Consider the following 26,052-nt stretch of genomic DNA (forward strand, 5'->3'; position numbering starts at 1 on the left):
TCAGTGCTGCTGAATATTCCTTCTGTGTGCAGCACTGCGCAGGCAGGATGAACTCACTTAAAAGTGCACTTTGAAGGCTGTTTCTTTTCATTTCACTCTTACAGTCAGCTACAGCTTACATGAGACCAGTATTGTATAATAAATCCTGAGCTCTGATGAATACTACAAATGAAATGTATGGAGCCAAAGATCAAATTAACAATATTTGCAAATTACTATGCTTACAATTGTGATTAAATTTGTTGTTTGGATCTGCAAGAAGTAATGAGTCACATACATGCATAGATCCAATGATTGTAGTGTGATCATACGAGGAGACTCACAGGACAAGATGCATGGTTTGTAGCTAGGACATGAAAGCCAATACGTGTTTCGTGCCAAACAGTCTTCAGTGTGGATGTTATAGAAAATGTAGTAATAAGCCATAGTAGTAATGATGAGTATTCAACAATAGCCCTAGACACGAGGTGTCCATCTATCAGCAATAACACTGTACCGTTTGCGCTATGCAGTTACCATCAAAATTTGCACAATGCACATTGTTTTAGTTTAGTAGTACACACAACTAAAAAAAATTGCATATATATATATACACACACAACTAAAAAAAATGTGCATTGTGCAAAGTTTGATGGTATTTTGACTGTATATATGCATATATGTCTAATTGTCTGTTTCTGTGTATGTACAATGAGTGCAAGTACAACCGGGGTCAAATTCCTTGTATGTGTACATACCTGGCCAATAAAGTTGATCTGATTTAAATAAAACCTGTAATAAATGCCTGTAAGGGTTAATATGGAAGTTAAAACATCTTGGAAATGATTGTACTGAAATTTCATTTCAAATTGGGAAATTCAAACATCATAAATTTGTTTTAGATTATTTTCAAATTAAAATATTTCAAAGCTCCACATCAGTGTTTCACAAACTGTGGTACGCATACCACTCGTGGTATGTGAGGCTCGACCTAACGATTACAATTCCAAAAGTCCAAAAAAATCATGGACATTTAATTTTATTTCATTACGGACAACTGTTATTACATACACATATTACATTCAGTGTCATGTAACATGACTCTGATGTAAATATTAATTGTTAATAATTTTTTATATTTTAGAAGAAAAATGTGCCTGCACTTTGCCACGTGAGGTGACGTCACAACAAGTCCAACATTGCATAATGCTGATGTAACTTGATGAAGTCGGATTCTGACTGCTCAGTTGTTGAGTTTAGCGAGCAGAATGAGTGAAATTTTAAAATGTCTATAAAGTCCCAGAAACAGTGCAGAGAAAAGTGACATTGCTGGACCTGATGGGTCAGAGAGAGAGAAAGAGCCGAAAGCCACAAACCGTTGTTTCTAAAGACCTCCCTCTGCTGGTTTAGAGGGATTATTGTGAGTGGTGTGCCTTATGTTGTTTTTATTTAGGCTTTCCGAGGTTAATGCATGACAAAAAAAAAACAATGTTGTTATCTGCAGTGAGAAGTGGTACTTGGGAAATTTAGTTGGGTACATGGTCTAAAAAGTTTGGAGGCCTTTACTCTATATTTTGTTGTGTTTAATTTAGCTGTTATTTGTTTCCCTGAGATGTTAAAATTCACGTTGATGAGTTTATCCACGGATGTAGCAGCAGTTGATCCCAAAGAAGTCGTGTTTTTTCCCACTGATTACATTGTCCCTCAGGTTCACAGCAGCTCGTGTGATTAAGCTGTTGAAGTTGCGATGGGCCTCAGACTTGCTGAATGAATTTTGAAAGTCCAGGAGGCTGAGAGCACCAACTCTGTCCACAGGGCGAATGACTGGCAGGACAGGAGGCCGTGGCAGGATGCAGGGATTAGAGATACTGTGTAGCGGCTCTCTGCCCTCTATCAGGCCCTCCTGCTCTGAAGCTGCCCGTGATAATAACTCAGCGGGTGATTCAACAAATATCTGGTCTTTGGCTACAGCTTGCTGAGGTAGATTTCTTCCAACTTTAAAATACTTCTTTTTGCTACTTGGTACACACAGCTCAGTCACGCTGCTGACTTCTATCTCTCCCTGGGAATGTGGGTGGTTGTTCAGGTCCAGGGTTTGCTCTGTGTTTGAGATCTGGGCAACGTTAGCCTCTTGGTTGCTCTGTGACATGGATCTTCGCATGAGACTTTCATCAAACTGGACTTTGTGGTTTTCTCTCTCTCTGCCCTCGCACACACAGCTTTTGCCCTGAGTTTGTTGCTTGTGAAAGATCTCCTGGGACTGCTCGCTGCAATGTGCTTCTGTGGAGCCAGTGCTATAATCTGATTGACTGTAACGCATGTGGTTTGGACCTGGTGCCTCATTATGCATAGCTGTGATCTCATGCAGACTATGTTGGTTTACAGTAGCTGATGAACTGCTTTGGTTTAGAGCTAGAGATGTATTTGGGAGTTCAGCTGCAGTGGGACTACAGGTGCTCCTCCCCACATGGCTCCCCTCTCTTCTTCGACATCCTTTTGGTTTAGATGGAACAAACACAGGATAGGACCTTTCTCGCTGTAGGGAAAATAATTTGGATTATTAGTGTTTCACAATGTAAATTTTACTGTAAAAAGGTGCAGTGTATTTTACCAGTGGTGCATGGATTCCAGTGAGGTTACAAATTTTTTCCTTGAAATCATCTATTTGCAATGGATTTGTTGGCCCCGATCCTTAAAACAACATAAAACATGAGTGTCAGATTATTTATAATTAACTTCAACATCACAAAAATATAATTACTGCATTATTTTTGACTTTGCAAAGTGGTTCTACACACCAGCTTTCATAATTTCTAGCAGCAAAACTACAGTCTGTGTTCATTTTTTCTAGGATCCTGTATTTTTATAGTGTTCTGGCTTCTTACCTGTGTATTGGATTTGGTAAGTGGTGACCCAGAGTGTCTTCTCCAAGTTTTTCAGCATGTTGCTTGTTCGCTCCGAAAGCGACAAATCCCAGTCACGAAGTTTCGGGTTGGGCAGCACTGTCTTTGGAGGGGTGGGGTAGAAAACTTCCTTCTCTCCCTTCAGTGGTTTTACATGCTGCTGGAGGGTGTTGTAAGACATTTTTATTTTCTGTTTAACTTCAATGAGAGTGTGAAACTATTTATATTTTATTACTCACATCCAAAAAGCCATGATCTCCTGTCCACCTAACAGCCTTCTTCCTGGTTTTCACTGGGGTTTCTAGGACCTCGTGTCTATATGGACCACCTGTGCGTGGAAAAACAAAAATATTTTTCAAATCTGTTTTACAGAAAAAACACATGATTTTACATGTTTAAAAACCCATGTGATCAAATGTGACCACATATTGTGCACGTAAAATATGTATTTTTCCCATGGGAAACGTGGTTTTAGAAGAATTTTATAGCATGTGTGAAACTTTTTCACCTATTTTCCCCATGTTATCATATGTTGCAACATGTGATAAACATGTGTCATACATGTAATCACATGTGTCCTATGTGAAAAATATGGGAAACTTGTGTTTTTTCTGTAATGGCTCCATAGAAACAACTATCCTACTGCCCCTTTTATCACAATCTGTCCCCGCTTACCTATAGCTTTGCTCCACAGCGTGACGTCCGGTGCACTGTTTGGGATAAGGCGGTTGAGGAAAGGTTGGGAAGCAGCTCGGACACCAGTTTCAGGATCATCTGGAGAGCGGACGGATGGAAACATTGCAAACCGAGGAATGTGGGATGAAAAGGGATGCTCTTTTGGTGTAGGGGTCTTAATCATTTTCTCCCTATAAAAGGTCAAGTTTGAAACAGACACAAAAAAAGGTAAATAAGAATGCAGAGCTTTCTACAGAAAAAATACATATATTATTTGTTCGTGTGCTGACAGTAAAAGCACTCACGCCACATTTATGTCAGTTGGTTTTGGTATGCTGGCGAAAGAAAAAACAAATGTTATTGTTTCACTGCAGATGATTGTTATTGAAATAATTTAAGTGATTTGTTCATGGTGCTGCACTTAAAGTAAACCACTGGCTACTCACAGTTGGTCATTGAGACGGACATTACTTTTCTTTCTGCCAGTATTAACACATTGCTGACTGGTGATATGCCTGTGAAGGTAAACAGCCAGTATATAATTATGTAAAATATATCACATTATTAATTTTGCAACTGGCTTTTTATGTAGAACATCTCTACACTCACTCAGGTATGGTTCTGCCATAACCCCAGGGATAATTTGCATTTAAATCAGGCGGGATACTGTGGGTTAGTGAAGACATCGGCTCCATGTGGCTGCTGGAGACCTGACTCATAAAGAAGAAAATTGAAGGAAGGATACAACCCTGAGGAGGAAATAGCGTAGAAGGACAAAAACAGAGAGAATCAAGACACATCTTTGAGTAAAACTGAGTCTAACAATCAGTGATGTTTTTTTGTCTCTTTGTTTGAGTGTCAACTCACAGCCAGTTATCATTACTGGCAAGGCCATTTGTCCTTCAATGGCACACAAACAGCCTGGTTAAAGAATGAATAGTATGTTTACATACATAAGACAATAACAATTTAGTTGAATATTAAATTAAACAGCAAACACATCTTGTTTCTTAGAGAGAATTAACACTCCTATGTTATTCATACTGTATCAATGATGATGAAATACAGTAAAACACTATTATACCAAAACATGCTGACACACTCACTCACCTGGACAGTACAGAGGAAATCCAGAGAGGTTTATTTTATCCTCCTGTTGCAGATACAGATAGGCAGTCGTCCTAGTCCAGATAAAAGTGGAAATGTTTTTTGTTGACCGAACAGGACTCCCTCCTCTTTGCTTGTGACCAGAGAAGTGGGTTTGAATTCCTGGGACGGTCAGAGTGATGGTGTTACAATGAACAATAGGATCAGTGTGAGTGACATCCAATACAGCCCACAGCACACAGAGAGTGTAGCAGAGGCCTCATTTAAAAAACCTTTTTTAAGACTAACTAAACACTGAAATAATGTCTGTCTGATAATGTTTGCTTCAACCAGTAGAATATCAACTGTGAAGTTGAAAGTAATTTTTTATCTGTTAGGCAGGCACCTAAATATGATGATATTATGCATTACACTAATGTTTTTACAGCAGTGGGTAATCACTGCTCCGGATGCCCATCATCAAGTCATCAAGCATGGATCTGATAATATTACACGTTCACAGTTTGATGAACTCATACAACTAAGCATGGGGTGGAATGAAAATCAAGCTGGCTCTGACCAAGGACTGCTGACACCAGATACAAGCTGTGTGCAACTGGTGTTTGGTTACAGGAGTCATATTTCATTGCCTCCATTCAACAAAGAACAAATGAGATCAATTGAGCCATATGTGCTTCAGCAAAATCCACAAAACGTATTTGAATAAAGTCAGAATCAGTCAGAGTCAAGAAGGAAAATCTTCCTGTTCTTATTATGATTTAGAAAGTGTGTGATCATTTTGTAGAACATTCTCTTCTTGGATTAAGTGGATGGCGGGAGCTGTCCATGTGTCCATGGTGCTGCTACTCTGTCATTACTTTCTTGATGGATAGGGTTCACATTAAAGACTGTGACACAATGATTTGACCTATTTGGAAAAAAGGTATGTCAGTTTTCTTGGACAGTTTCAAAATCTTTAAATGTTAAAGGACTCAGATTATTCTCAAACCCTATTTGATGAAATGTTGATGTTTTTTTTTTTTTAAATAAATTAATCTGAGATGGCATTTTAAATAAGCTTGGACTGATTTAGACTATGTTTATACATCATCCTGCTGAGTCAGACATTAGTTTGCAAAATATGAGTAAAGTGAAATAATCCTTCATTGTCCCTGTTACAAAATTGAAAATGTGTACATATTGCTGACATTAAAGCCCAACATTACAGTCCATTAAAACTTGGCTTTGCTCTATAACATTTAATATTCATGACTAAAAAGGCATCATTAAAATAAAATAAAAAACAGAACCCTGCTCACTTCAAATTAGAGTGAGGAGCAGAGAAAAATAAATGCAGATATCTCTCATGTAAAGCAACTATACCTGTTCTAAATTCTGCAGACACCAGTATCTTCATGCAGGGTCATTGCAGATATTAAGAAGCTAATAGAAAAAATACAGGACACACACCTGATTTACTCCCCGTTCCATAAATCATCAGAAACTTGAAAACTGCATCTAAATACCAGTTTTCAATCAGCACACATAATCAATGCAGCTGCCTCTCCTTGAACATGACATGGACTGCTTTCCAAAGCAGCAAACGTTGCCTTGTTTGTTAGTTCACAAGACTCATATTCTGCATTCTGCTTTTTAATTGGGATTCTCAAGAGACCTTGTCCAAAGTCTCAGCAAAACACCCAAGTCCTATCAAGCAGCCTAAGCTACGTCCAGTAACCAATTACCCTGCTCTGCCCCAGCAGAGCCGCTGCTCTCCGGATTACATTTCCTGCTGCTGCATTACAAATGGGCCACAGCCTGCAGTGATTTCTCTAATATTAAGTTATTGTGCAGCTGCAAGCTGATGGCTATCCGCCACAGGATTTCACACACCAACAGGAATCCAACTTAATTCTCTTCCTGTAGTTACCTCTGAAAGGAATTAATTCACCTCTCTCTTGAGGAAAAACATGTGACATTGATTAACCCCACTGGTCAAGAATCAACTACCCCATCTTACCCCTGAAACCAATGAGTATTCTCTGAGCAGCCAGAAGTTGGCAACTTCACTGTTATTAAGACATAATCACCATCTAGGCTTAATAAACAGAACATATTATAATATAAACTGATTCAAGAAAGGTCTTGTTTATATTTTGACAGGGTGCTTACTCCGTACCTTCAAAAATACCCTACATAACCACTAGACTTGTATATCAGGATTTAATCATCTGCTACACATGATTAATGCTAAGTTACATTTGACCAAGTAAAGCCACTTGTTTAATGTGAGGGTAAGATTGTGGTGATGGTTAAAAGACACCAACATTGGCTGTTGCATAGGTCTACAGAGTCAAAGTCAAACTCTGTATGTGCAACAATTCACCTCATCCTACCTCTGATGGTCAGAGGCTCCCTGGGCAGCTGCCTGCACTGCCAGGTTGGTAATCTGTCCTTTCCTTGTTGGTGCACTACAAGCTTCCTGAAAGAGTTTATGGAGACATTCATGATGCTTCTTTCATGTGAGCTGAGAATGAAAGAATAAAAGATGAACCTGTGAACTTACACTTCAAAGCTCGCAGCTCTGGAGAATATTCCATTAATTTAATTTCTCTAAAAAAAAACCCTAAAAAAACACATTTCACTACCACGGAGGTACAGTGTGTGGGTGTTAGCATGTGTGTGTGTCTGTGCATGTGTGCATGTTTCTGGCTCCAAGGTGTGTTTTCTCTACAATGGGAAATATTTTAAGGCAAAATACATCTATTACAAGAATGTGTTTTTCCAGTTACATGCAACTTTGAGCAAAGAAATGTGGCGAAACAACAAATTTCCTTTGAGTGTTTTCACATGCTTTCTCCATCTATTCAGTCAGGTTCTGAAAGCTGGAAGCCAAGTGCCCTTGAGTTATTCAGTGCTGTCATAAGGTAACATAGTCAGAGCTGCTTTTATACCTTTACAGCCAGTCTATCTATCTCTCTCTCTCTCTCTCTCTCTCTCTCTCTCTCTATCTATCTATCTATCTATCTATCTATCTATCTAATTCATCCCACTATGAATATTTCACAGTTACAACTTACATGTTGACTTAAGCTGTGCTTTTTAAACAAGCTCATTATTCCTACTGTACACTGTAAAAAAAAAAAGCTTTTTGCATGCGCTTTTTCAATGGAAATTAAACATCCGATCAGTGCTTTAATAGGAGCACTGCACAGTGTCTCTGGTGGTATATAATAAAGACACGGAGTGAACAGCCTGCCCTGTTTTTTTTCTTGGTTGTTGATTTTTTTTTTTTTTTCAATTTCTAGGGAGAATATCTATACAGGCGCCGTGTCTTTCTTCACCTCTGCATATTCCACAGAAAACCCCAGAGACACAGCTCAATTTCTCAAATGACAGCTGTAGCTCGTCTCTCTGGCGTCAACAATTCGGCGTCAAAGTGAATCTGTTTGACCACTTCGACTCCCAGTATTTTAGGGAAGAGCATACAATGAACTGGAGTAAATAGCTATATGTTTAGAGGACATCACTTCTCAGAGAAGCTCGGCTGCAGCCGCCTCACCCCGTCATCTACTCTTGTTCTCTTACATCTGAGCGTCTCATTTGGTCTTCACAGCAGCTCTCACCATGACAGCGTTTGACTTCTCGGATATAGAGGCGTTTTTGGACTGCCATCCGGATTTATTCGAGGAGTATCTCGTTCGGAAAGCGAAATGTGATCAGGTTAGCAGGTGGTTGAAGGAGCATCAGCCGTCGAAAGTGTCGACAACCGAGGAGAAGCGGGGTGCTGCCATGGACCCGCTCTGGCCGAGTAACACTGACGGGCTCCGGCGCAGATCGTCCCACATGGAGCTGCGGCGGAACTTCGCCCGGTCCAAAGCCACCACTGCGCACCGGACATACGACGAGCATGTGAGCCTGAGCGAACACGAATCCCAGTCCAGCATGAGGCGCCGTGCGCTCCTGCGTAAAGCCAGCTCGCTGCCTCCGACGACCGCGCACATCCTGAGCGCCCTGCTGGAGTCTCGGGTCAACGTGCCCCAGTACGCCTCCAGTGCTATTGACTACAAATACAGACTTAAAGAAACCAACGAGAGGGAATTTTTTTTGGAGTTAGTGAAGGATATCTCCAATGATTTGGACCTGACAAATCTGAGTTACAAGATCCTGATCAATGTGTGCATCCTTGTGGATGCAGACAGGTGTTCGCTTTTCCTCGTTGAAGGACCAGCTCATAAGAGGACACTGGTGTCCAAGTTCTTCGATGTGCACTCAGGCACCACAGTCAGACCATCATCCAGCACTTTAAACTCCAATGAAGTGCAAGTGCCATGGGGAAAAGGGATCATTGGCTATGTGGCAGAGCATGGGGAGACAGTCAACATCTCCAACGCATATGAGGTACAGGTCTACATATTTACTAATTTTACTCAGACTACATTTCAGAGACATTTGCGATCAATGAAGTTATTGATAATCAATCTCTGACTGCCGTGGGCATTACACTTGCTTTTCAGCATTGAGAATAAACCTCAGGTTGGGGGTGCACCTTGGCATTCCTCCATGAGCAGTATCCACAAATGCTGAAAAAGTTTGCAACACAAAGTTGCTTTGCCGCTTGCAACATTGCCCCACCCCTCAGAGTGCAAACCTTTAAGCACGTAGTACCGCTCAAGTCAAAGAAATGGAGAGGAGACTTGGGGTAATTAGCTCGACTATGTCCGAGTAAAACAAATCTCTCCCTATAGTAGTCAAATAAAAAAGCACTAAAGCGAGCGTTATAATTCTCGCAGATTCCCACGAGCCACATCTCATGTTGTACGCTACCAGTTGCGCACCACATCATTATATCATGGCCCTGGGCTGCTCAGGAAGCTATGGCAAAATGATGATGCGGATCTCCCTGCGGACTATTACTGCAATAGTATAGATATGTGTCACCGAGGTATCTCAGTTTTCTCCCTGCGTTTAAATGACCATGAATCACACCTGACAATTGCGTCGGGGATGCTTTATTGTATGTGACACAGGCACGTAAAAACCCAAATGTTGAAGGGACGTAGTTATGTAGGGCTACGAGGTCAAAGGTGCTGTCATTTACTGGCAACTGTGGGGTGTGCATATCTGGCTATGTGGCAATATGCAATATGTAATGTGTAATGTGTGTTTATATGACCACAATTGCAGGACCACCGCTTCAGTGATGAGATAGACAAGTTAACGGGCTACAAGACTCAGTCCATCCTCTGTATGGCCATCTGCAACAGCGATGGAGAAGTCATAGGTGTTGTGCAAGCAATCAACAAAAATCCAATGGGCACCCCCTTTACTGAAGATGATGAGAAGGTGAGACTGTATTATTATGAGAAAAAAACAAAACATTCAACCTAGATTCAAATCCAATACAATCTGGGCAATTTATCATCTTCAGTATTATTGTCGTTGTTTGTACCATTAAGGATATTTTAGAGATGGAGTTAAAATTAGATTGGAGCATTGTGTACCCCCACTACAACCACATACACCAACTCCCTGCAAACTAATGCTTGTACTTTGAATCTTCTTAATGGCTGTGTAGAGCGGGGCAAAGTGTTCCCCTGGAAGCAAAATAGCAGAAAAATGAAGAGAAGAGGTCAACCTTTTACTCAAGTGTGGGGGATTAAATATGTCTGGATGTAGAATATATACACACACTTAGGAAACACATTTCGAGTTCATACACTTTCAGTTGCTCCCTGAGCTATCTGCTTGAAATGGGTTTGCTAGAATGTGCATGTATTATGGCTTCATTTACGGTTCCACAGCTTATGAATACAATTTCATTCTCCAAGTTTGCTGATGAGCAAATAATTTATTGGGCATCTTGCAGATCTGAAAAGTGTTGGCTTCTTGTTTAAGTGAGTACTCAGGCAATAAAAAGGCAAAAGTGCTTATCTGAATCACTTGGTGTACACTTTGAAAAAAATAATTCTGTCACCTCCTGCAGAGGTTTGTAACATGATGATGTTTACAAACCTCTGCAGGAGTCCAACTGCACTGCGAAAGAACAGTTTGTCCACAAGGTGGCACAGTAAAGTTGTGGAACTTCATATATTGTGAATACAAACAGCATGCTGTCACTTCAATTTCAGACAAATCTAATTTGTAGATATTTGCATTTAATGGCTTTTTTTTGTGTAAATCTAAATCAATACACTAAAAATAGCTAGTGCACAGAAACTATTCTCCAGCAACAAAGACAGTGAAAAAAGTTTAAAAAAACAAAAAAAAACAACCTGATCTGCCATTTAATCCAGACATTTTACAGCTCGTGATGCCTTTAAATCAATACTTCATTAACAGGGAATCTATCTGAGAGAAATTTGTGCTGAAAAGCAGCTGACTCCGTCATGACTTTCTACCCACGTCACCAGACCCACTTTATGTTCCTCTCACCCATTTTTATGCCTGATTTGTTTAGCATCCCCATGGCTAACATCTAGAGATTATGCAAACCTCTCCACTTTTACTCAGGTGCTGCAGATGTATCTACCATTCTGTGGAATATCAATTTCCAACGCCAAGTTGTTTTCGGAGTCTCGCAAGGAGTACGAAAGGAGTCGGGTGAGAAGCTATAAAATGTGCCTTTATGAAAGATGCTTGATGCTTTTAAAGCCAGAATTATGGGTTACATAAGCTTCATGAAACTTACCTATAATACAATTTTGATCACTAAGTACTCACTGTAAACAGAAAGACATCCAGTGTGTTTACCTTACAGTTTTTTGTAGTGAGTAGTTTAATGAAAAGGTTAACACGAGGATTTTTACATTGCTGTGGGACATAGATTAACATTCAACAACATGATATTCTATCATTAATTTACAAATGTTGTGCTTGTGTAATGAATATAAGTCATATTGTTCATTGTTGTTGCCACAGGCTTTGCTAGAGGTCGTTAACGACCTGTTTGAGGAGCAGACTGACCTGGAGAAGATTGTCAGGAAGATCATGCAGCGAGCGCTGACGCTGCTGCAGTGCGAGCGCTGCTCTGTGCTTCTTCTAGAGGACATCGACTCACCTGTGAGACATTTTCTTTAATATATAGTTTATCAGCTTTTACATTTTTACTGCCTCACATTCATTTTCTGCTCGAGTTACTCCAAGTTATTTCAACCTTTTCATTAATGTTTTACTTGTGCAAAACTTTCTCATTATTGTTGCTAAATGATATTTCTGCTGGTTGTGGTGACACATGACTTTCTCATAGGTTGTGAAGTTCTCCAAGACGTTTGAGCTCATGTCTCCCTTGTGCAACATGGACCGTGACATCAGGTAAAAAAAGACATCACAAAAAAGACTCTGATGATCATCTATTCTATGATACTACAACAAAAACACAAATCATTATATGGATACACATGGATGTGATGAGCATTCACACAACGCTTACGTGTTCCAAAATTTGTTTTGCTGTTTTTTAGTAGTATTTACTCTGCGTATGTTCTGCTGTTGATTTGGATATGTAAGGGCCTGGACATGACTCTTGTTTCCTCTTTGTGTTATTGGCCACACCAGCATGGAGAAGTTATCCTGTTCCGACTGGCTGATCAATAACAGCATTGCTGAGCTGGTGGCTTCCACAGGACTGCCTGTTAACATCAGTGATGTGTGTCAGGACCCACGCTTTGATGCAGAGGTGCGGACACAGCAGTGTATTTATCAAACCTTTTAGAGCATACATGGAAATACAGGCCCCAGGCCCATTTTTTAGTCATTGCATAAATATAAATTTGTCCCACAAACAAATTGCATGATTATGTCCTCTTCCTTTTACAGGCAGATCAGGCCTCCGGGTTTCATATCAGATCAGTGCTCTGTGTCCCCATCTGGAATCGAACTCATCAGATAATTGGTAGGTTGACCAGAAATAATCAATTCTATCTTACTGGAAACCAGTGTTCATGCTACAGTCAATGATTTCTGTATGTTTCCTACAGGGGTCGCACAAATTCTGAACCGCCTGGACAGGAAGACTTTCAACGATGCAGATCAGAGACTGTTTGAGGTTACCTGATTAAAACTCTCCACACAGCTGGACCACCAAACACTATGTTTAATCCTAAATCTCTTTTTAATGTGCTCTTTGCCATATTCTTTGTGTGCAGGCATTCGTGATATTCTGTGGGCTTGGAATCAACAACACTATGATGTACAATCAAGTGAAGAAGACGTGGGCCAAACAGTCTGTAGCTCTGGATGTAAGCATGTTAAAATAAGATTGACTTTATTAATCCCACAGTGGGGAAATTCAGTCATCACAGCAGCAAGAAAAAAACCAAAAGTGCACACAATATGAAAAAAATTTACAAATACGTACAAGATATAAGAAATAATATAGATAAAGAATAATAAAAAAAAAAAAAACAGACAAATAAAATAAAATTTAAAAAAAATAAATACAGTTGAATGGAAAAAAATTATCGGTGCTATGAAATGAAATGAGATGAACAGCGCAACGATATTATAGGGTGGAGTTGTACAGTCTGACAGTTGGAACAATCGAACTGCGGCAGCGCTCTTTCCTACACTGAGGGTGCAGCAGTCTGCCACTGAAGGAGCTGCTTAAAGCTCCTACAGTCTCATGGAGTGGGTGAGAGGTTTTGTCCAAAAAAAAAGTTATCTTTATTCACCTGCCACAGCACCACTATGAAGGACAGATATATTAATTTTCCTCCATTACTTTTTAATCATTTGCCAGTATTTCTTCAAGATTCCAAATGTTTCCATATAGTATATATTGTTTGGCAATATTATTATTATTATTATAAAAAAATTTATTTAATGGAATATAATTTATATATGGTTAAAATATATTGGAAAAAGAAATCAACCTTGATACATATTAATCCAAGCATTTATATGCATTAAACAAGCTTAACAAAGTTTTCTTTTACAAGCATGTTTGCCTTTTTATTGAACTACATGGTATAAGCTGCATTTTAAAGTGAACTGGGGATCTTCATACAAACAAACAAGAATTTTATAAACTAATGTAGAGAAATTCTCTATAATGTTTAACCAAAACTAAATTTAAAAAAAATCTCAATTGTTTTAAGTAAAATAATCTAATTTCTGACACCGCTTAAAATGTGTTCCAACTGTGTGTATGAAAATGTATTAATTGTAGAAGAATGTGGTGTCACTGATTAATGCTAACCTGAGAGGAGGCGCTTCTTTATTTAGTGTCTCTATCTGTGTTCTGCTCCACTGCCCGCTATCTAACCTGAGCCGCCACATTACACTCAGAAAACATGGTTCTGCTACTCCACCATCAATATTTCAGCTGCTCTCAATAATTCATGATAAATACACGTGACAGTCTGCCTCTCATCAAAAGCAACACACACTGATGTGTTTTTGTCTCATAATCTTTTCTGTCTTTAAGGATTTTTTTTGTTATTGTTAGAACCAACATGTAGCAACAAATTGCTTTAAAAAGCAGAGATGGATTTTGTTTGATCCTGATAACGTGCAGTAAGAATAGGAGAAACAGAACATATTGAAATCCATAGAAAATATTGATTATCTTCTGTAACAGTGAGTGTTTTTTTTTTTTTTTTTTTTTTTTTAAAGAATTTGTCTTATTTAGTTTAGGTCATCCCCTCGTGGCCTTACATCATTATCTGAATCAGTTTCTTATATCTGACTATTTTGCATTGGTTCGTTTTTTTTCAGATGTTGTCCTATCATGCTACCTGCTCCAAAGTAGAAGTTGACAGGCTTAAGGTAATCCTCAGAGTGAATGAATGTAAAAAACATCCATTCATACGCCTACTGACTTTATGAAATGTGTGAAATCTGTCAGTGGTTGAAGGTGAAATATAATCAGAGTGCTGTTTGCTGATTGCCATCCTGCCACCCTTTGCTGGCACTGTGTGACTTACAGATCTGTCCTCTCCTCCCTTAAGGCTGCCAAGATCCCACTGAGCAGTGAGTTGGGCATCGATGAGTTTCACTTCAACGACTTCTCTTTGGACAATGATGCCATGATCACTGCATCACTCAGGATGTTTCTGGAACTTGGTGTTGTACAAAAGTTTAAAATTGACTACGAGGTGAGGCCTTGGAATATGTCCTGTGATATCAGTGTTTTATCAGTCCAAAGAGTATATACAGTATACATGCCACCTGTCTGTCTGTGTCCTTAGGTTTTGTGCCGCTGGCTTCTGACTGTGAGGAAGAACTATCGAACTGTGGCATATCACAACTGGAGGCATGCTTTCAACGTGTCGCAGTGCATGTTCGTTATGATCACAGTAAGTTTTAAAGATAGATCAGATTTATGTCTTAATTTAGAGCATTGGAGCTGTAGATGCCCATAAATAGTTAAATCTAAAGTTAAAATTGATTCAGCTTTCTTAGAGGCATATTTCTTGTGTCTTGTGTCACATGTTGTCTGCTTTGGTCTCTCTTCGCTTTCATTCTATGCTGTCAAACTGTCTATACAGTGAAGGTAAAATTAAACACTATTCAAAACAAAGCCCTCATTTGGGATAAGGTGAACGGTTTATTTTTAAAGCCCCGTGGTGAGAAAAGAAACTCTTTGCGGACATATCAGTAAACTAATTAGTAATCTGTGACTAAACAAAACATCAATGGGAAAATACATCACAGGGGGAAGCATCATTAGGGAAAAATTGTAAAGAGGACTATTTGGGGGTAAATACAAGAGTGACTCACCTACTGGACCATGGCTGTCTGCTTTGCTCTGTGTAGACGGCCAGCTTCCAGGATATCCTGTCGGATGCAGAGACACTGGCACTGATGGTAGGCTGTTTGTGCCATGACTTGGACCACAGAGGAACCAACAATGCGTTTCAAGCCAAGTAAGCATAGAGGCCGGAGGTTACAAAGGACAGGTGTCTTTGTTGGTGCCGCAGAGTGTCACTGCTCTGTTTTACCTGCAGGACAGGTTCTGCTCTGGCTCTGCTCTATGGGACGTCCGCCACCCTGGAGCACCATCACTTCAACCATGCAGTCATGATCCTGCAAAGTGAGGTCAGGTCAATATTTTCATTATGCCCAAGCGATTCTTACATTTACTGTATTAGCAATATTAGTCGAGGTTTCCTTTTGTGGTCTGAAGCCTCTTTTCCACTGCTGGTAGGAGCCCGGCTTGACTGCTTGCTTCATTTTGGTTTCCCATCGGGCAAAAGTTGTGAAATAATACTTGGTACTATTTTAGGTATCATCAAGTTTCCAAGGTAGCTGAGCCGATACTAAAAGGTTGACAATAAAATACTGCTGACTACTGATTGGTCAGAGAGAATCGTCACAATCACTTCGTCACTGTTTACGCGATACGAGACATCCTGCACAGCCAAGCTACTACTACTGCCGCATTTTTTTAATTCACTGGACTACTCGATTAATAGCACCTCGCAAAACCACGTCGTGGTCAGTTGACTGGGTGTCTAGATGGTAACAAAAGTTTCCAGTGAGTGTGTGCGTCACGTTAAAGATAACGCCACAGCAGTTTCATGTGGAGTTGCAATAGTAATGATTCCGTATTAAGGGAGAACAATCTGCAGTGGAAAACAAAGGCAGAAAAGTACTTGGTACCAAAGAACAGTAAAGTCAAGTTGAGTAGAGTCGGTAAATGAAGTGGAAAAGGGGCTTTAATTTAGTGTTTAATTCATACAGATAAAACAAAATTGTGTTTCCTTATTTAATGACATTTAAATGGTTATTTTGAATACCAAGTAATTACTGAAAGAAAAGCACCAAAACCAATATTGAATAGCTTTAATGTCACATGGTGGCAGCTAGATAAGATTGAGAGTTTTTGTACGATTTTTTTCCCTCACAATTTTGCTGTATTAGGCAGTTTGAAAATGACACATAAACATATCATCTGTGCAATTATGGATCAGTGCCACACGCTGCAGCCATTAGCTAGTATGCAATGTCTGTCCCTAGATTGGCCAAATAGATCAGCCCAACAGGAAAACACATACAAACGTCGCACAATTGCACAATAAAAACAACATAAAAGCCTAAAAAAAGCAACTGGTCATCCCTGATTGCATTACTGATCCCCTTTTAAAAAATGTTTTAACATGGTACTGAGACCGTAGGGGACAGGGAAAGCAGAACTCCACAACTCTACGTTGCTGTACACAAACTGCTCCTGGGCAGAACAAGTGACCACTAGTGACGTCAAGAGGCTGCTTTGTCTCAGGTTTAGATCAGTTTGATCATCAGGAACTGTGTTCTCTATTGATTTCTTTCAACTGAGGACAGAGAAAGTCCATACACATTGCTAATTAACATTGCTAATGAGAGCTTCATTTGACAGTGAGCAATGACTTTACCAATGCACTGGATTTAAGGTGACATTTTAGCCATTATTGCTCATCCTTTTCTGCTCTTCTGTGTGTACCTACTGCATACTATTGTATTTTCTTTCACAGGGTCACAATATCTTTGCAAACCTCTGCTCTAAAGAGTACAGCAACATGATGCAACTATTGAAGCAGGCTATTCTCTCAACAGACCTTACTTTGCACTTTGAGTAAGTGCTCTTTTCTGTACATTCAGAGCTGAAGCAGTTCATGATTGGTAAAACTGACAGATTACTAGGCATTATTTAGAAAGTAATAAATAAAAATGTAAATTTACAAAGTGCCTTTGGGGCAAAAACAACCGTCTTTGAGTGTATTCTTTTGCCTCTTAACATCTTTTGTATCCTTGACTGTCTTTCTGAATTGAAAGGCGCAGAACCAAGTTCTTTCAGTGTGTTCTGTCTGGAGAATTCAGCTGGACAGATGAAGGACAAAGAGAAGTTCTCAGGTCTCTATATGTGTCCTGAATAGAACACAATCATTTTAACTGTGAAGAGCAAAACAAGGAACTAAAACTGAGCTTTGCTGTGGTCAACAGGTCGATGCTGATGACGGCCAGCGATCTGGGAGCTGTCACTCGTCCTTGGAAGATATCAAAACAGGTTGGAATCCCTGTCACTAAGTTTCTCCCTGCTTTCCCACAATGCATGTTGGGATATGGACTTGCTTTCTTGTGGCCCTGAGGCATAAATGTATTAAGAGAGAGTTCTCGAAATGCATGAATGACGTGGATCAATAGACTTGATAAAAAATCCATACGAGATAGGACAAAAACACTGCTGTGGTTTCTTTGGGACTTTTCAACTACAAAAATAACATTTCATTAAAGCCAATTAAAAGAAGCCAGAATTACTTATTTTTCTTAGCTTTCTAAATAAACTTAAATGACATTTGAAAGGAAGTTGCCCAGTAGATACCGGTTAGTTTACAAATCCTCTTTCTTATTTTCAGTTGGAGATGTTTGATTTATGTACAACTGAAGTTGATTTGCCAAGCCTAAAGAGGTTTGCACAGCTTTTAACAACTTCTTTACCAGTTGTTTTCTGAAACTATAAAAGGCAAGTTGGTGTTAGCATGACCCACATCAAAATTAGCACAATTAAAAGTGTAAGACTAGAAAAATACCAGAATTTTCCTTGCTATATCACCTAAATTTATCCAAAAAATATAACATCTTCTTGCTTAGAGCCAAAGTTTTACTGTCGAAAATGTTATATCCTGTAGCTAGTTAGCTGATGTAAGATAACAATCTGACTTCGGCAGGTGTAGCAACTGAAATCCAGTAGGATTGAGTGCAATGAGCTCCAGGCTTTTATAACGTTTCGCCATGTGAGGGGCATGGCCATGCGGAGGGCTTTATAAACCGTCTGTGCGGTGACGTTACGGGAGAAGTTTTAATCACTGCGTACAAAATCCTGACCTGAAGATGGATGAGAAACAGTTTAACGGTCTAACTCCACAATTCAGTGTGACAAAGTTTTCAAACTTTGCACATGCTTTAAGGTACTCATTTCACACATATATAATGTATTTAAAAGCAAATCTCGGAATTTGCTTTCCACGCTTTTTTAGTAAAATAATTAGGTAATAATTGTTTCCGCTCTTGTTCCAAGGTTGCAGAGCTGGTGACGAGTGAATTCTTTGAACAAGGTGACCGGGAGAGGTCTGAACTCAAGTTAACCCCAGCAGTAAGTAAGAAAGCTTCCAAAGTCTTATCTTTCACTGGGATGTTTTATCTCACACTGAGTTAACAGCATGCTGGCACAGACCACTTCCTTAATGTGACCAGGTTTGTGTCAAATAATCATGATAACAGAAGAATGTCTCCTCTCTGCAGGCCATCTTTGACCGCAATCGCAAAGATGAACTGCCAGCCTTACAGCTGGAATGGATTGATGGGATCTGTAAACCCCTTTACCAGGTAGATAACCCTTGATGACTTAAAGCTATAGTGCAGTACTTTTTCATGTAAATAAGCGTTCATTAAATTTAAGCCCTTGCTGAGCAAGTTGACACAATGCCGGTTAAACCTGACACTGCCAGTCCTTCTGTAATTCACAGTAAACTGAGTTTTTACATCTGTTGTTCGGTGTGAAATTTCCCACGCTGGCCAGATGAATGTAAACTGGCAATGTTCAATGGGCAGAGCACCAGCATCAGATACTTCCACCAGTCAAACCGGCTAACCTTTGGCTTAGCCTTAGAATAATTTGGATGGGAATAAAACAATTCTATCACGTCTCTTCTAGACTTTATTAATGTTGTCGGAGCAAATGACTCAAATGCTGACAGTGAAACGAGTCATTTTGCGACGGTTGTGACGCTTTTTGTTTCATTTATCCTCAATTTATCCACCGTTTTCCAGCCAGAACATCAACCACAGAGTAGTCAATGATAGAGCCTATGACCTGTGCACACGTCGACCGGGTTTTTCTAATTAGTCTTACAGGCAGAAAGGGGAGACAAAAGTACTGCATGGCTGGTTTAAGCAATATACTGAAGTCTTAGAAAAATAATCCTCATTGAAATTTTTTAACATTTTCTCTACTCTTCTTTGTTTCTTTAGTCACTGCTGACACTCAACAGAAAGTTACAGCCAATGGTGGACGGGATAGATGCAAATCGAAAGAAGTGGCAGGACCTCTGTTTTTCCTATCAGCACAGAGCCATAGTGTCCAATCAAAGCCCTGAACCAGGTCAGAATACTGAGTCCAGTGAAGATGCAGAAACCAATGAACGACCAGACTCTACAGAAACTGTGAAGCCAGTTGAAAACACCAAGCTTGAGTCAAAGTCTAAGTGTAGTAAGGATCTAAGGTGCAGGGTAAGCAAGGAATCCGGTAATGATAGAGCAGCCTCTGCTGGCAACGTAACATCTGCTGACGAGAAGTAAAAGAAAGCTAAAAGTGGTAGGTTTATGCATTAAATGGTACACATAGGATTGTTCCAATGCCCTGTGATTTATAACACATGCACTACCCTGCACTATCTTGGCAAATGAAATGCAGTATACTGCTTCTCCCAAGCATCACTGTGTTAAACTCAGGAGTGGGGTATATTCCCATTGTTCAAACTGTATTTAAAGGGCAGTTTCCCTATTTATATATATCTAATGAACGCTTTTAACCACTTCAATGAATAAGGACAAGAGACTATTAAAACCAAAGAGGGCCACTTATTTATTGTAATGTTTTTTTTGGAAACTGTCTCAAAGGTCACAAGCCCATTGGAATGCCTTTACAAAACAAAAAGGAATCACTGTGACATGTCACATAAATTGCCATATTGAATGTAGACTGGAGCATGATCTTGTTCTGGAATGTTATTCACTGATTGGCCGTTTTACCTCAGTTGCACATCTTTGGTTGCATGGCATTATTTTCTGTGCTTGTAGGTTAACTGAGCTGTTTGGCCTTTCAAATTGTTCTGTGATTTGCATGCATGTACCATATGAGTAATGTACAGCACACTGCTACATTTTGATGAAAAAAGAATAAGGCAGTTATTGCACTGATTTTGTAAGGAAGGGCCCTGATTAAATCTAAACTCCCTGGGCTGGTTGCGTGCGTGCGTGGGGGGTGGGGGGTGTTATATCCTACTAAGGACTTTAACCCGAATGCACACTAACTCATAGGGACTCTTAATTGTGGGGACAAAAATTGAGATCCCTATGGTTAGATGAGTTTTTGAGAGTTAGGACTTGGTTTTAGAGCTAGGGTTAGAATTAGGTTTAGTTAGGGTTTGGGTTAAGGTTAGGCATTAAGGAGGGGTGGTTAGGGTAAGGGGTTAGAGAAAGCATTCTGTTAATGAGTTGTATCCAAAGGGGTAGTGAGACAAACGTACGTGTGTGTGTGTGTGTGTGTGTGTGTGTGTGTGTGTGTGTGTGTGTGTGTATAACCTAATTCCTTGAAAAATTATGACACAAATGGTTTTGAAATCATCTTATGGGGGTCTTAAAGTAACTTACTGTGAGTGAATGGTTTAGTTTTGAGACTAGCAGAACTTTTATTGTTTTTGCAACATATCGTAAATCCAGTCGTTCCCCGGCCATTGTCTTGGGGGCTGGGCCACTCCCCAACGATGCATCTCGCCCTCCCTCTAAGAAGCCAGATATTGTGTTATCTACTCAGCTTCTGTGCATTAGTTTCTCTTCAGCTCAGTGTGAGAGTCTCTACTACGTTGTGCTGTAATTAACAGTCGTACCATGTCTCTCTTTTGTCTGTGTCTCATGATGAGTGGGGCTAAGCCCCCACTGGAGTCGAGACAAGAAGTCAACATGTCGACAGCGACTCCTTAAGTTAAGAAATAAAAGTGCAATATGAGCCCAAAATTAATTTTGTTACTGGACAAACAGTGACCCCAAACGTCTTAGTTTTTAACCCGAATCTGCCGAGAGTGACATTGGAAGCTCTGCTGCTAATCATGCTTGTCGACCTTGGTAGAGCACAAGTGACTTTGATAACGACCCAACTCCATTCCCCGAGCGGCCCATACCACTGTCCAAAAGCCATCAGCCCAGGCGAGACACTGAAGTAACTCTCCTGAGTAACACGAATACATGAATATATGTCTCCATTCGTGTTGACTTCAGTGTTTATCTATTTTATTTTTACTTGCGCTTAAAGATAATTGTTAAGCCCAGTTCAGCTTGTCAAGTTACAAGTAGGCGGTTTTAGAACATAAGGCACGTCACCTCTTTCAACAGCCAATCAGATCGTACCAAAGTCAGCTTGTCACAGTTACAGACCGTCAGCTGAAAAGAAATGGCAGTCTTTTGAAGGAAAGAAAGTGAGGAACAGCCATGTCTGTATGACACAGGTGTTGTATGTAACTCACTATCACTATACACATTCATGTGTAAGACGCTGCAAATTATATGCAGTTATGAAAAAGCCTGCAGTAAAAACAGACATACGGAGAGTTGTTGCTATGGAGATGTTACATCATCTCGTTTGGATGCTTTGGTGTAAATTTGCAGGTTTCAGGATGTAGCGGATGGATGAATTGCAAGTAGTTGTAAGTTTCAAATCATCTTGTTGCAAATCTTTGATCCAAACTTCTTTTATTGTTGTTGCTAAGAAACCCTCAGTTTGTAGGTGATGACTCCATACAATAGGCATTGACTGAGAAAAGTTGGCCTCATTTTAGAGTTCAATATATCCGTAAACTGCACATCCATGATTTTGTCTCGCTCCCAGAAAACTGAACGATGCCTTTAGGATATTTCAGTGTTGTGTATATACAGTATGTAAAAATATCTGAGATAAGTTTAACACTTTCATAAAGCAGAATGTGTATATACTTTATGTATCCATTTGTATGCAAATGCATGCTGATTATGTTGAAACTGCATGTGTCATGTTCGATGTTGAGACTGGACATTATCTTGATGCCTTTGACTGCCCTATGAGATTTGCTTTGCATGAAAGTGCTGTAATGGAAATGTCGTTATGTAAGAGTATTATTGTTGAGAGGAGATAAAGATTTCTATTTTCGATCACAGACTTTACCAAAATTATACATTCATTATTTTTCATACACCGTGCTCTATATTTATAAGTATCCCCTAAAAATACATTCTTAGAGAAGACAAGGGTGTTTCAATTTAGATAAAAGGGAGAGGAAAGTTTGAAATCTGTCTCCACTGGTTTTGTGAATAAAATGCTATGGCATGGAAACTGATCATTTTGTTGTTACATTTATGTAACCAAAGTCATATAATGGCTATTGTTCACAATTGATAATTTGGAGAAGACAGTAGATAACAGTTAAGTTTACTAACAAAACTGTGATACTCAAACTGCTTCGTCGGGGAGACGATGCATCATGGTGTGAATACGCTGTCGTTGTCACAAAGCTATTGACAAAATAAATGAACTACATGAATCAATATGATGATGGAGTAAATTCTACCCTTTTAAGGAGATGGACACGACTAAACTTCACAAGACGATTGTTATTCCTTCAAAGCTTTGTTCATTATGTCAGTTTGACAGTCTGTTATTTCATACGTGACCATGGATGAAGCTCATGTACTCATTCTCTGGCGCACAGATGTGCATTTGAAAGATGAAGAAACAAGTGCAGATTGAAGGTGTGAGCAACAAGATATCTAAAATGATTGTCAACATCTGCACACTAGATGTGAGTAAATCTGCAATTTAGTGATGCTCCCAAATTGAATTTTTTTTTCTTAAGTCTTTCAGATAGGGTTTCGTTATCATTTAAAATTCTTCTATAACAGTATTGAGACCTTCATTTTGATTCCGGTTCATATATAGTACTCTTTTGGATGCCAATTTATAAAAACGTAATCTTTATTTTCATGCACTTTAGAGGGCAGAGTGTAACCCAGGTTAATTTCTGTAGCTACAATTTACAAATATCACTTAAATGCCTCACAGGCAAGGTATCACTAGATGCTACAATTTACCGACATTCCCCACGCCTCACAGGCTGTCAGTAGATGGTAGCTAGCTGACTGAACACAAAGAAGCCTCCAGTTACTGCAGCTCACACAACTCAGACTATAATGTGGCCAAAAATGTGTTTGAAAAGTGGGAAATAAGGTGTTCAAATGTAAGATTTACCCAAGTTGAAATCTTGTGATTAAATTTGTGTGGGCAGACTGGCTGAGCAGAGCCTTTTTATGGGAAACGCTGGGGCTAATTGACATTGATGAGATTTACTCCGGTGTAAACATAGCAAAAGTGTTTTAAAACGACAGCGTGTTAGTGTGAATGTTGCCATGGTATCAAAATGTGGTATTGAATGACAAGGCGTTTTTCGATCGTAATTTTTGATATTGATAAAAGCATCAAAGTTTGTTGGCCAGCTGTACTTTGAGATGATATAGACTAAGACTGATGCAGAGCCGACCTATTTTTGTCAAACTTGTTTTCTGTGCAAATGAATATTTATAGAGTTTTGTGACTAAAATAGATGCGAATTGGCATTTCTGATGTCCTGTAGTCCTGTGATTGCACCGTCTGCTTGGAATAGCTAAAGAAAAGAGTGTAGAGCAGGGAATCTTTTTTTATCCTTTTTATTAGACAATACTCATAAGCATGTTAACTGGCAGTTCCCAAATCATCTCATCACGAGGCTGGAGAGCAAAGCGAGACCAAAAGACGACAAACGAGAAAAACACTTGTGACCTGAAAAGCCGTGCTAAAGGTTAACTCATCCATGAAGCAACAAAACACAGCCTCAGCCTCATGGAGAGCACATTGTAGAGAGAATATTTACATATTCATACAGTCTCTTTTAAATACTGTTATTCATCTGTGGAGAGTGTTTGATGTCAATTTTAATAAGGCGCCGAGGTGAGGCAACAGTAGAAGCAGAAGAAGTGTGTAAAACTCAGTTCAGCTCGACGCGCATGCAGCCGCCAGCTGCCAAGCCATAGCCAGAGCTGGGCCTTAATCTATAATTTAACATGGATTGAGTTTATTCTCCTCAGGGTCGATGATCAGGGGAGAACCGGATGGAGAGAGGAGGGAGAGCCTTCCAACCTCATTTTTGATACCAGGCCTGGGTCTACCATAGTCTTTGATCTCTCTCTCGCTCTTTCTCTTCTCTGTTGTTTTTTTTCTGTTTTATCTTACTCACATGCGGAAACAATGTCTTTCAGTCCGATTCAGTTTGACATACTGTACTATAGGTACACATTGGCAAAAACGATGCAGGGCATAAATGTCTGAGTGGAAATACAAACACCCTGAAGAGACCTGTGTATTGTTTAATAACCTCTAAGATATTCATTTTGCCAAGTTTGTATCCTAAGTCATTTCTTATGAGACGGAAGCTGAGAATAGAAACCAAACAACCAGCGATAACCTCTGAGAATGAGTTACAGTCGAGGTTTTAAAACAGTCATTGTGTAAACATAATCACAGTAATGCGATTACTCTTTACTGCCACTTTGTCCATCTAGAGGAAATGTCCTATATCCATTTTTAGAAACTAGATTGCCATGCAAATGTAATAGTGTGAAGTAGACTATGAATATTAATACACACTCAATACTAATGGCAATGTACTAGAAATAGCTTTGTTCACCTCATGATTATTTATTTTATTATGTGCATTTATTTTTTATGATACAACACTGGAACACTGTTATAGTTTTCGAACAGATAGCGCTGGCATGTATCAGTGTGATGGCTTCAATACTCACATTTTCAACAGAACATCATTAAGATTAAAGTTTGAACACAACCAACAGGAAATTTTAAGGAAGTTAGAATGATTATGAAACCACTGAGTTACTTTTCCTTGTTTACATCTATGAAGGTAAAATAATCAAGCAGAGACTAATGTATTGACTTGCTTATCCGTTCATGTTTCACATCTACTGTAAAAATCTGTCTTTAATAATTATGCAAACAAACCTTAAAGTGGGAATTTTCCACATTAAATAGTAAATGGTCTGCACTTATTCTGTCTACAAACACATATTGCATCCCACACACACACACACACACACACACACACACACACACCAGTGGCAACAGAGCTGCCATGCAAGGTGCTTGCCTGCCATCAGGGTTCAGTGTCTTGCCCAAAGTCAGTTCAACATGTGGACTGAAGGAGGCAAAGATTGAACCTTCAACCTTACGATCTGAGCCACAGCTGCCTAAATTCTAATATTAATATTAGCAAAATGGTGATCAGAGTTGGTTTGGAAACAGAAACTGAAACAAATTCAATGTCTGTCACTAAATTGCTTGTTTGGTTGCTCATACAAAGATTGTTTGCCCATAAATGTCCCATAGTATGTGAACAAATTCTGTCTGTATTTCAGTGTTGGGATGTTACTAAATATGTTTACTAAGAATATTTGTCTAAGTGCTGTACTTAAGTACAAATTCGAGGTACTTGTACTTGAGTATTTCCATTTTTGTCAGTTTATACTTATATTCCACCACATCTATTTTACTAGTTAGTTTTCAGAATACAACTGTTCATACCCTTCCTGTCCAGTGAAAATCATATATCTCCAAATGTATTGCTTCTAAATG

The 26,052-nt window shown here is 39.3% G+C and overlaps 2 protein-coding genes across 2 annotated transcripts; one reads left to right on the top strand and one right to left on the bottom strand.

The window, feature by feature from the left end:
- Nucleotides 1–989: 989 nt before the first annotated feature.
- On the bottom strand, nucleotides 990–4,221 carry LOC138192248 (sperm-associated microtubule inner protein 4). Its single transcript, XM_069139523.1, has 8 exons — nucleotides 4,167–4,221; nucleotides 4,004–4,072; nucleotides 3,863–3,892; nucleotides 3,558–3,748; nucleotides 3,122–3,210; nucleotides 2,865–3,042; nucleotides 2,591–2,670; nucleotides 990–2,515 (listed from the first exon to the last, which is right to left on the bottom strand). Exons 4-8 carry the CDS (start codon nucleotides 3,739–3,741, stop codon nucleotides 1,616–1,618), a joined length of 1,431 nt encoding a protein of 476 aa, XP_068995624.1. The 5' UTR covers nucleotides 3,742–3,748; nucleotides 3,863–3,892; nucleotides 4,004–4,072; nucleotides 4,167–4,221; the 3' UTR covers nucleotides 990–1,615.
- A 3,942-nt stretch (nucleotides 4,222–8,163) lies between these two features.
- On the top strand, nucleotides 8,164–25,487 carry pde11al (phosphodiesterase 11a, like). The gene is made up of 20 exons (XM_069142962.1): nucleotides 8,164–9,044; nucleotides 9,831–9,989; nucleotides 11,157–11,246; nucleotides 11,565–11,705; nucleotides 11,893–11,957; nucleotides 12,201–12,321; nucleotides 12,462–12,537; nucleotides 12,623–12,690; nucleotides 12,791–12,883; nucleotides 14,361–14,411; nucleotides 14,594–14,740; nucleotides 14,834–14,941; nucleotides 15,402–15,511; nucleotides 15,593–15,683; nucleotides 17,099–17,199; nucleotides 17,400–17,477; nucleotides 17,568–17,631; nucleotides 18,643–18,717; nucleotides 18,867–18,950; nucleotides 19,596–25,487. Exons 1-20 carry the CDS (start codon nucleotides 8,271–8,273, stop codon nucleotides 19,920–19,922), a joined length of 2,823 nt encoding a protein of 940 aa, XP_068999063.1. The 5' UTR covers nucleotides 8,164–8,270; the 3' UTR covers nucleotides 19,923–25,487.
- The last annotated feature ends 565 nt before the right edge of the window (nucleotides 25,488–26,052 follow it).

This window comes from Embiotoca jacksoni, unplaced genomic scaffold (genome assembly GCF_022577435.1).
Source record: "Embiotoca jacksoni isolate LCO1_2020_lvr unplaced genomic scaffold, fEmbJac1.0.p SCAF_11, whole genome shotgun sequence".
Taxonomy (NCBI): domain Eukaryota; kingdom Metazoa; phylum Chordata; class Actinopteri; family Embiotocidae; genus Embiotoca; species Embiotoca jacksoni.

Bases quoted from the DNA above. Each gene is read 5' to 3' on its own strand.
- pde11al (XM_069142962.1), top strand. From the start codon at position 8,271: ATGACAGCGTTTGACTTCTCGGATATAGAGGCGTTTTTGGACTGCCAT. The intron at 12,538-12,622 runs GTAGGTTGACCA...TGTTTCCTACAG, and splicing joins TCGAACTCATCAGATAATTG to GGGTCGCACAAATTCTGAAC. The intron at 18,718-18,866 runs GTAAGTAAGAAA...TCCTCTCTGCAG, and splicing joins AACTCAAGTTAACCCCAGCA to GCCATCTTTGACCGCAATCG.
- LOC138192248 (XM_069139523.1), bottom strand. From the start codon at position 3,741: ATGATTAAGACCCCTACACCAAAAGAGCATCCCTTTTCATCCCACATT. The intron at 2,671-2,864 runs GTAAGAAGCCAG...TGTTGTTTTAAG, and splicing joins TTACCAAATCCAATACACAG to GATCGGGGCCAACAAATCCA. The intron at 2,516-2,590 runs GTAAAATACACT...TTTTCCCTACAG, and splicing joins CTGGAATCCATGCACCACTG to CGAGAAAGGTCCTATCCTGT.